General features: G+C 41.0%; 1 protein-coding gene across 1 annotated transcript; it reads left to right on the forward strand.

Annotated features, from left to right (window-relative positions):
- Window positions 1-361: 361 nt before the first annotated feature.
- On the forward strand, window positions 362-11,052 carry LOC123069082 (ankyrin repeat and protein kinase domain-containing protein 1). Its single transcript, XM_044491827.1, has 13 exons — window positions 362-624; window positions 738-791; window positions 1,904-2,083; window positions 2,187-2,255; window positions 3,201-3,278; window positions 3,414-3,553; window positions 3,983-4,069; window positions 4,200-4,328; window positions 7,224-7,376; window positions 9,006-9,107; window positions 9,984-10,151; window positions 10,401-10,480; window positions 10,824-11,052. Exons 1-13 carry the CDS (start codon window positions 375-377, stop codon window positions 10,870-10,872), a joined length of 1,539 nt encoding a protein of 512 aa, XP_044347762.1. The 5' UTR covers window positions 362-374; the 3' UTR covers window positions 10,873-11,052.
- Window positions 11,053-11,540: the final 488 nt, after the last annotated feature.

Raw genomic sequence — 11,540 nt, forward strand, 5'->3', positions numbered from 1 at the left:
AGTCAGTTTTTTTCCTTTGAAAATTTAGAGACAGGTTCTTATATAGCACGTCGCTGTCTAAAGATTGTTTTTTATTGGATCTGGTCCCTTCATTCAAAATTCAAGGGATATGATTTGCTCGAGGTGCCCGGCAGGGTAGCGCCTACCTTTGCTCGGGTGCCATCTGCCATTTCCGTGGGAGGTGCAGTCCGCGCTGCAGCTTTTGGCTCGTCCTTTGTCTACACGTGTCACTCCTACATTGGCTGGCTGCATCCACTCTCTCAAGAAATCTCTCACCCGCTACTCGCCTACCTTCTCCCAAGAACAAGTAGTCTGGGTGGACCAGGTCTTTGTCCAAGCAACTGAATGGGCGAGGGGCAACTAGTCGCTGCAGAATGCTGGCTCCGGTGCACCAACACCGGGCTCATCCAGTCCACCACGCCGTCGCCAGCGTCCCCAAATTTCACGAGGCAAACCAAAGCGGCAGGCTGAAATTGGAAGCCCCCAACCCAAACCCCTCCCCACCGCGGCCCAGGGTTCTCCGTCTCGTCGCCGCCGCCTCCGGGGAGCTTACACCCCGCCGGGGCTGGGCCATGGCGGCGCCGTTTGTCTACCTCCGCCCCACCGTCGAGGACGACGGCACCGGTACGCCCAGCCTTCGCTTACCCTCTCGATTACTCCCAAGTTCGTTCCCCCTCTCTGCTCTCTCTGACCCCTGACTGCGTTTTCTAACGGCGATCGCGCGCGCGCGTGTGCAGGTGAGCAGGCTCTCATGAGGGCCGCCCTCGACGGCAACCTCGTCCGCCTCAAACGTACTACTACTCTACTCTTCTCCGCTTCGATTTAGTCTAGCGACCGACGCTTGCTTAGTTATGTCATGCGTGCGCTGTGTCCGCAGAGTTGAAGGGGCAAAGCAGAGTTGAGGGGGCCAAAAGGACAGTTCTGCTTAAACTTTGATAATCTTAAAAAAATTAGCTTAATAACTATAATGATTGAGCTCCGCCACTGATGCTCTGCTTTTCTTGATTTGGTCAGAGTCGCTTGATTTGTTGGTAATTTTAGAACATGGGCGTTGGGTTAGCACAGATGGCCTTCTATCTAGTAAAAAGAAACGAAACGGATAGATTTGCGTCAGAGAAGCACTGGATCGGCCGCCTGTATGACCTTGTTTTTTTTTAAGGATAAGTATGACCTTGTCTCTGACTCCATTTGGTTGCGTCTGTCAGTTATTTGGAGTAGTTACAGTGTGCGTTGCCCAAGAAATGCTACACTTACGCCCTAATTCCTACTGAATACAGTTACGGGCTGAGCTGTGAAACATTGATTGGAAATCAGGAGGGGATGAGACCCGCACTGAAAATCAGGGGTAGGAAGAGATTAGTGGAGAAGTGTCCGTAGGTGATTTCCGTGTCATGTTGCCCGTAAGTGTAGAGTTATTGTGCGTTGCCCTCCAGAGTTTCAGTATAGTTTGCTGAAGTTGTCGTACAAAAATATTCTGTACTTCTCTTAATGTTTTACTCACAAGACTTTCCTATCTTATACCTTTGTCAAAGGTTTTCTCATACTCAATCAAAAATATTTTTCCTAGTGACAGCCATGGGCCATGGCATGTAATTTTAGGACCGATCACCATGCTCACATAATTAGATACCGTAGTTAAAATAAACTGGTCTGATCAGTCTCTTGATGATGTGACAATTAAAGATGATGCGGTCCAATCGTGCATTGCATCCTAAATTGCAGTGTAGTGTGTCTTATCAAGTATTTTCACCGCATGACTCTGTCCAGCAATGCGATAGATTGGTCCTTTTGATTTCCAGAGGCTCTTGTGCATTGAGCATGTTTGCTTCTTTTCTTTTGGTTTTATAACTTGTTAATTTGTCTATTCACTTCTATAATCCGATTGTGTTTACTTTTGTGAAAGGTATTGTAAAGAAACTTACCAAAAGAAATGGCGACCTGTTGGCCATTTTTTGTATCAACACGAACGGACGTAATGTGTTGCATCTTGCGGCATGCGAAGGCCATTTGGAGGTTTGCAGGTACCTAGTGGAGGAGCTTGGAGGAGATGTAAATGCTCCTGGGGTTGGAGATGTAGCTGAAGGTCTTTCTCTATCCGTTTCTCCATTTAAAAAATTGGTGGCTACCATGTCAATGTTTGCCAGTATGATATCTACGGTTGCGCTGACGTGTGCTTTTTGTTACAGGTGCGACTCCATTTATGTTGTCTGCTCAGTCTGGTCATGTTTCTACTGTCAAGTATTTTCTTGATCATGGTGGCAGGGCCGGTCCTGAGATTTCGGGGGCCCGGGGCGAAACTATAGCCCGGGGCCCTTAATATAAATACTAAAACAATGATCGATGTATGCATATATATAAAATGTTACCAACAATCACATAAAAATAAGTTGTGCATACTAACTTAATTTATTTTTGTAATATTTCTGAATGCATAGTTAGCTGACATAAATGTGATAAAATTTAAAGAAGAAATTAGTAATTCAAAAACTGGTGCGAATTTGCAAAGGCACCAGACCAACTCAATAAAATCTTACCTATTATCACGCTGAACTCATAAAGGTCAAATCTCTGACAATATACATCCCTAACAATATTTAATCGATCGATTATTGATAATCCTATTAGAACAATGGAGATGCCATACTGAATCTTTTATAAATCTTTACCCATTATCATGATAAAACCGTATAGGTCATCTGTTTCTTGAAGATTGAGACGTAGCTTTTCTTCCATGGATTGAAATCACACTATCCCGGTGAGTGGTGGGCATGAGGCCTCCCCTTGGCATGGCTTTCTTCTCCTCTTTCCTGCCATGTGGTGTCTCCCGTCTCCGGCCAAGGAGGATTGCTACCCCTAGCGCTGGTGATTGGGTGAGCTTGCCAGGGAGGCTAGCGATCGGGTACAACTAGTGCTAGGGCTAGAGCAAGCGGTCAGGAGAAAGAGAGATAAAGATCGATCGGAAAAAGATTATAAGATGGAGATCGATTTGTAGGTTTTTTTTTCCGAGGCAAGATCGATCTATAGGTAAACATGCGCGATTTCAGCTCGCGACTCGGCGGCGTGGCTGTCCTCTCGTTCCTCCCGTGGGCCTGCTGTTCCTTTGTACTACTGCTTTGGGCCGTACGCAGTACACATTAGCTAGCTGGGGGGCCCCTGGGTTGCAGGGGCCCGGGGCAGCCGCCCCCCTGCCCCCCCATCAGGGCCGGGTCTGCATGGTGGTGATCTCGTGAAAGGAGATAACAAAGGACGGACAGTTCTCCACCATGCTGTGTGTATAGGTACTCCCCCTGTCACACACCCTCACACTTAATTTCTGCAATCTGGTCATTGTACTTGTAATTATTTACTCTACTGCACTCGTTTGTTCAATGCTTGTGCCCACGCGACTTACAGAATCATTCCATTCACCACAGGATGCTGCAAGGTGACAGAGTTCCTCCTGTCAAAAGGAGTGCCTGTTGACATAGACTCTGGCCATGGAACACCACTCTATATGGCTGCTATAAATGAGCAGGATAAGACAGTGAAGATTTTGTTGGACCACCATGCAAATGTATATGGCCTCCACTATTTCTTATTTCTCTTGATTACGGCTAATTTGGGCAGATAATTTTTTGTTCGTGAACTAGTTATATGACGTGGACAAAATGTCTTAACCTGGGTATGTTTTGGTTGCTTTGGTTGATGCATACTTGGATATTGTAGTACAAAATCATTTTTTAGGGACACTCAATGGAGATTTAAGTGTGATTGTTTTAATGGGAAAATCCATTCGAATCCTCAAACTAATCAAGCATGATAGGTCAGGATTACAATTGAATGATCCACTTACTATCTGATCCCCTGAACCACCAGACACGCCAGTTGATTATAAGATGGCATGCTTTTTAATTATCATATATTTGTTCATCTCAAATGTAACTATTGAATTTATCATGCTACCTTTGTTTATTATCTTAATAAGACAATACCATGCTTTCAGCCTAACATCATTATCAGCGGTGCTAACAGTCCCCTTATGAGTGCTCTTGTTTACCGTTCATTGAAGTGCATGAAGCTACTCATTAAGGTGAGTATTCTCTGGACTACTTTTCCATGATATGTTGTGATTTTGCTTACTCTACCATCTCTGCATGCTTATATGTTGATGTACATGGAGATATCACCATGAACATTTGATTGCGCAATCCATTTCACAGGCTGGTGCCGATGTTGATTGCAAGGGTTCCATTGCGACTCCTTTGGTGCTCGCTACGATGCTAGGAGGTTATACCAACTACATTAAGCTCTTATTAAAGGCTGGAGCAGATCCTAATATTCCCGATGATGTATGTTTTATATTTTTTCTAGATATTTGCTGACCTGGTATGCAGAATTTCACTATATTTTGTTAAAGCTTCTAATGGTACTGTTTTTTTGGAAATGGAGGCATGCCCCCGTTCTCTGCATCATGACGATGCATGCAGCCATAATGGTACTATATTCAGCTCTTATTATAATGTAGGGACCTGTTTAGCGATTGGTTTAGGTTACTTAGTGTCATTGACTATGCTTATGGGAATCACACTTGTGTGTATTGAAGTTCTTCATTCCGGCCTTCTGGGAGTCTTTATAATTAATAAAAGACCTATGAGGGCTCCTCCTGAGATATTAATTTGCCTCACGGGGATCGAACTCTGGTGGGCGGGTCAGTCACCGCACACCCACCACTGGGATGCAGCCCAATTCTGAATGGTTATATCAACAGGTGTAACATTTTCTGTTGATCATTCCTAACATGCCTATTCTTGTTATTCTAAAAAGGTTAATGTATCCAATAAGTACCCAATTATCAACATTTTTTTCCTTTTTGGAAGGTCATATCGGTGCTTAATTTAACAGTCGATGAGATACTGAGATCTCATTATGTACTATTCTGCGTAGCACTAGCATAAATTGATATTTCTTAGCTTATTGATGTTCTTTGTCCCGTTGGCATTCTGTTTTCACTCTTTTAAGCTACTTATATCAATGCCACCATCACTCAATGGACCAACTAAAAAGAATTCATGTCTGCAGCTACTATTTTTGTCTATACTAGCACAATACCCGTGCGTTGCTATGGAACCATAAAAAGACGATGAGATACTACTGGCCTAGGAGATTATCAAAAGATGATGTGTCTCACTGCTACTGCATGGTTTATTATTAAAAAGAGAACGCAAATAGAACGAAATGTCATGTTGTAGTCATTGATGATTTTTAAGCGACCATTGTAGGTCCTTTGCAAGAGTTACAATGAGGTAACAATTTAAATTTAGGACAATGGGCATGAGTAATTTGAACGCGTAAGATCATGGATTTGGTAGGAGGACAACATCTATGACCACGTTGAAATTGCAATGTGTGAATGTCTTCTGCTATGCTATAGAACATGAAGAATTTGTTGGGCAGAGAAATTGAAATCAAGAACATGATTTGAATTGGAGTCATATGCATTTATAATCTATGTTTTTATGAGAGTGTTGTTCTCATATTGTGGTAGCAGTGTATTTGTTTATTTGGGTACGTCTTTCACCAAGTAGAAGTAATATTTGTTTATTATATCTTTTGGAAGGTTGCTAGTCTCACATGTGGGTAGAAGTGCTTTGTATGGTCCCACATGTGAGCAGGCCCGGCCCTGATGGGGGGCAGGGGGGGCGGCCGCCCCGGGCCCCTGCAACCCAGGGGCCCCCCAGCTAGCTAATGTGTACTGCGTATGGCCCAAAGCAGTAGTACCAAGGAACAGCAGGCCCACGGGAGGAATGAGAGGACAGCCACGCCGCCGAGTTGCGAGCTGAAATCGCGCATGTTTACCTATAGATCGATCTTGCCTCGGAAAAAAAACCTACAGATCGATCTCCATCTTATAATCTTTTTCCGATCGATCTTTATCTCTCTTTCTCCTGACCGCTTGCTCTAGCCCTAGCACTAGTTGTACCCGATCGCTAGCCTCCCTGGCAAGCTCACCCAATCACCAGCGCTAGGGGTAGCAATCCTCCTTGGCCGGAGACGGGAGACACCACATGGCAGGAAAGAGGAGAAGAAAGCCATGCCAAGGGGAGGCCTCATGCCCACCACTCACTGGGATAGTGTGATTTCAATCCATGGAAGAAAGGGTACGTCTCAATCTTCAAGAAACAGATGACCTATACGGTTTTATCATGATAATGGGTAAAGATTTATAAAAGATTCAGTATGGCATCTCCATTGTTCTAATAGGATTATCAATAATCGATCGATTAAATATTGTTAGGGATGTATATTGTCAGAGATTTGACCTTTATGAGTTCAGCGTGATAATAGGTAAGATTTTATTGAGTTGGTCTGGTGCCTTTGCAAATTCGCACCAGTTTTTGAATTACTAATTTCTTCTTTAAATTTTATCACATTTATGTCAGCTAACTATGCATTCAGAAATATTACAAAAATAAATTAAGTTAGTATGCACAACTTATTTTTATGTGATTGTTGGTAACATTTTATATATATGCATACATCGATCATTGTTTTAGTATTTATATTAAGGGCCCCGGGCTATAGATTCGCCCCGGGCCCCCGAAATCTCAGGACCGGCCCTGCATGTGAGATCACCACCAACTCCAACCTTTATAAGTAGGAATGATATTATGGGCCCTGATTCCTACATAAAAACTGTTGTGGTGTCTCAGCCTCAACTTTTTGTGAAATACCTCTCTTGGAAACCTTGTGGGCTAGCAGTTTGAATTGCTAAGCAAACTTGTGAATGCTTGCTGAGTAAATCCTTGTTGAAGCACCTGATAAAAATATTACGCAGATCCTGGTTCTTTCTCACGATGTTATTATTTTTTATGTCGGCTGTACATCACGTAATGTTCATGTTCTTTTGCTATTATTCTAAACAGTTGACGGAGTTGATGAGATAATGAAATAGCAGTATGTACCATTCTGGGTATCAGTATTTCTCCAATGTACTCATGCAATAACAACTGAAATAAATTGACATTTTTAGCTTAACTGATATGGTTCTTCATCCTAATTCGTGTTGTTAAAACATTTGATAATTACTGTGACTCTGGTTCTTTCTGACAATATTATAATTTTCTTCATTGATTATATGTTATGTAATGATCAGGTTCTTCTGTTGTGATCTCTATGGTTTTCTTCTTGAATGGAGCCGTTAATTGTTTGACAAAATGTAAGTTATTTTTCCTTTTGTTGTCCAGTTGGGTAGGTTGCCAGTAGAGCTTGCTGCGATACGCGATTGCATGGAAGAGGTTGAAATGTTGTTTCCTGTGACTTCTCCAATTCCAAATGTCCCAAACTGGACTATTGCAGGAGTAATTTCTCATGCAAAAATTGAAGAAAAGAAGCCAATTGTATGCTATTTTCTGTTCTTATGCTGCCTGCGTACTGAATATTATTTGAAAGCTAATCCATCATATTTTTGTGCTACAGTATTCAATTTGTACATTAGTGTTGTTGTAAGCTGTGATTACTTTATGCATTGCACTTCAAGAGAAAATCATTAAAAAAATAAGTTGTTGGTACTGACTATCTGAGAACAAACCAAAGTTAAAAAATGCGCTATGCATTAATTGTGAGTTTTACCAGTGCCTTGCGTTATTCTGACCAAAGTGCATGCTTAAGCACAATCATGGCACATTAAGCGTTAGGTGTTTTGCTATCGCCTAGAGCCTAGACGCGCCTTTTTGAACTATGGAACAAACTACCAACTTTAATCTAACAACAGGGCTGCTCACCAATAGACATCATGAACCATATTTATTGTCCACTATCAATTTGGTAACAGAACATAATATGAAAAACTCTGGATGGTAATGAGTAGCAAATCCTAACAAAATCTGGTTTTCCTGGTGGATAATTAGTACTCCCTCTGTAAACTAATATGAGACCTTTTAGATCACTACTTTAGTGATCTAAAAGGTCTTATATTAGTTTACAGAGGGAGTACAAATCATTGAGTAAAAGAGTCCTTTGGTTCCTAGGTTGAAAAGTACAAACAACTTACACGGTTACACCTGATAAGATCGACTCCTAAGATAAGGCATCTGCTATACTGATATTTACATGTAGATTCTACTCTGGTTATATTTATGTGAACTGTCGTAAACTTATCTCCGTTTCGAGTATTAAGAAAATCTGTAACGCTGTATAATAGTTAAATGCTTGCTGGTACAGGAATGCTTGGACTAGGCTCATAATCAGGAATCTCATACCACAGTTGTGAAGTACACCAGCATCATGTTCAGGGTGTGTTGTATTCATTAGTATCTTGGTAAAAATGTCAAAGAGTAGTATATTTTAGAAGTTCTCAACATATTTTAGTAACTGACATACTAGTTCTATGTTGCACTCGTTTATCTTATGGCTAGTTGTTGCCCGGGCAAGTTCTGTATTTGATGTATATATTTAATGTGAAGAGAGGTCGGGGTAGTCCAAACTTGACATGGGAGGAGTCCGTAAAAAGAGATCTGAAGGACTGGAATATCACCAATAAACTAACTATGGACAGGGGTGCATGGAAGTTAGCCATCCACGTGCCAGAACCATGAGTTTCACCTCTAGCCTGCCCTGACTTGTTTAGGACTAAAGGCTTTGTTGTTGTGTTATTATCCCATGACATACCTACCTAACAAGGACATAATGATTTCAACTTGATTGTTTTCGTGAAAGAAGAAACACCTTGATCTCTGCCGATGTTCCCTACTAGAATGCTTCCTACTAGAATGCTTGCCATCTCGGTAGACTGACATTGTGTTATTATCCCATGTTTCCTACTAGAATGCTTGCCATCTAGGTAGACTGACATTGTTCTAACTTTAGTGACAACACTCGATGGTAAATTAAAGGCCACCGATATACAAACTAAGAAGAATGCTGAAGACAAAGTTGCTGCATGTTTTTGTGGTAAAAAAATCATACTAAATGATGATTATTCCAAAATTCAAAATATTCAGTTCATGTTCCATTTATTTGTTATCTAGGAGCAACGGCACCTTGAGAGAAGAAAAAGTTTGTTCAAGTCACATGCTGATAAGGCATTCAAGCAGAAGGACTATAAGATGGCAACAAAGTTCTATGATTTGGTACACTTCTTGCATTATATTTATTATAATACAGGAACCAGTTGAAGATATCTAACTCCTTTCCTAATATTAAATATGAAAATTTGATTGGCAAAAATAATTAATATTCCCTCTAATTCCTGAAAAAAAAATGATGTTTTGTACATTGACATGGTCTTTTTTTAGGGGATGCATTGACATGGTCTTGAAAATAAAATTTTGACTACTAATTCTGTTGCGATGGTATGTACAACTGCCCTAAAAATTATAATATTCTGACAATACTTCTCTACACAAATCTATGCACTTGATTTTCAACCCAATTTGAATATTTTAAGCAGTATTGTTGGTCAAAGTTTTTTTTCATGGTGTTCATCAAAGTTTGACACAGGACGTCCCTTTTTTGTGTACTGGAAGGAGTAATGATCAGTAGGACTGGGACACAATGATTTCATGAGAGAACCATCTATTTGATTATAGATCAACTAAAATTATGATGATCTAACCAAGGGCAATACAAAATGGTTATGATCTGAAGCCAGTATATTGAGAATGTGCTAAAATTCATGCATCTTACAATTTGGGGCAGATTGAAAGAAGATTCCATCATCAAACTTCGCTGTTGTCTGACATCCCCAGAATCAGTAAGAAGTTCACGATAGTGTATCAAATGATTTAGCTCTATCCAGATTGATCGTACAACAAGCCAATCTGTCTAGTAAGAGAATGTGTTCCATCTTCTGCGGTATTAATGTCTTACTGAGTGAGTAGTAATTTTAGACAGTTTCTAGCTGTTAGCAATGTTGAAGCCCATAACAACCATTAAAATAAATTTTTTGCATGTTATTGTTTTAAGTTGAGAATAATATTTGCATGACCTCTTATTTTTGAGTGTAGGCAATAGAGCATGCAGAGAGTGCAACACTGTATGCAAACAGGAGTCTTTGTAAACTGCTCATGGATGATGGTGAAGGTGCTTTGTCAGATGCTCTCATGTGCAGAATGCTGCGACCTGATTGGGCAAAAGCTTGCTACCGTCAAGGTGCAGCTCTCATGCTACTCAAGGTACGTCTAGCTTGCCAGTGTGTTCATGGCTGACCTACTCCCTCCGTTCACAAATATAAGATGTTTTGGATATTTCAACATGTATTACATACCGACTGAAATGAGTAAACAAACACAGTAAAACATGTCTATATACATCCGATTTCAGAAAAAAGTTAGAACATCTTATATTTATGAACGGAGGGAGTATTTCATAATTCATATTGATATTGCAGTTTGGTCACGCTCTTTGATTTGCTCTGCACCCAGGAGTATAAACAAGCCTGTGATGCTCTCTTGGACGCACAAAATTTGGATCCTGGGAATGCCGAAATCGAGGGTGAACTACGGTAAGCCCACTTTCTTACATGCTTATCTCTTTTGAGTGTCTTCCGAGTGCTAGTATGGTTTTAGGTTGGGAAAATACTTCTACTGTTGTGAGAAGCAGTTATGTGCCCCTGGTGCAATTCTTTCCACCTTTTGTTTACTTCGGTAAACTCTGCTTCTGCTTCTCATCTCTTAAACAGTGATGATGAGAAGCTCTTTTGTGAAGTGCCATCAATAACTTTTAGGGACCTATGATGTTATCCCCAGAAAGAGGAATCATATAGTTTTTTTTCAGAACAGATAATCATGTAGTTATTGGCTGCATATTGAGGACCTTTTTAGCTGACGTTTCATGAATTCATGCAGGAAGGCTAGGGAACTCATGAAGAACCCTCTGGGCAAAGGCGAGCAGTGAGACACCGACTCCGGGGATGCAACATGTGTCAGTTTTCACTAAACTAGAGCAAGCAGGACCTTCTAATCCTTATGTTCTGCTAGGAACCAAAACTCTCATTCAGACTACTAACACGGCTTGTATGAATCAGTCTTGTCTGGCCCGTGGATCTTACTGGTCGTATTCAGTTCCTTTACTTTAGTCTAGATTTATTATATTCATGTGCCAGGTTCTTCTAGAAGTACATATTTTTTGGGGCGATTTTGATATCTAGTAGTTCTTGCACATTTCAGTTGAATACGAGCATTTCGTATAAATATTATTATGTGTTCAATTCTGGCAATGACGGCAGAACTGGACATTGCAGAATGCTCGAACCCTAGCCACAACCAGGCTTATATAAGTATTCAGTAAACGGGGTGGTTGGCGGTAAACTTAACTATACTGGTAGAGTTATGAAAGTAAGCACTACTCCTTGCATTCGGGCTGTCGAGTTCCCTTTAACTTGATCTGGGATGAGGTGGACCGTCTGATCTTCTTTCAATCTATTCATCAAAAGTCATTGTAGTACAAAGCTAGGGGCGATGCTGACAGGGTTGCCTCCTCAGCTTGCAACCTTGGCGCTTTTGTCCATCTCGATCATTCCTTCCGTGATTGATTTCAAACAAAATTAGACCCTGTAAAATTCA

This window comes from Triticum aestivum, chromosome 3B (genome assembly GCF_018294505.1).
Source record: "Triticum aestivum cultivar Chinese Spring chromosome 3B, IWGSC CS RefSeq v2.1, whole genome shotgun sequence".
In the NCBI taxonomy this organism is placed as follows: domain Eukaryota; kingdom Viridiplantae; phylum Streptophyta; class Magnoliopsida; order Poales; family Poaceae; genus Triticum; species Triticum aestivum.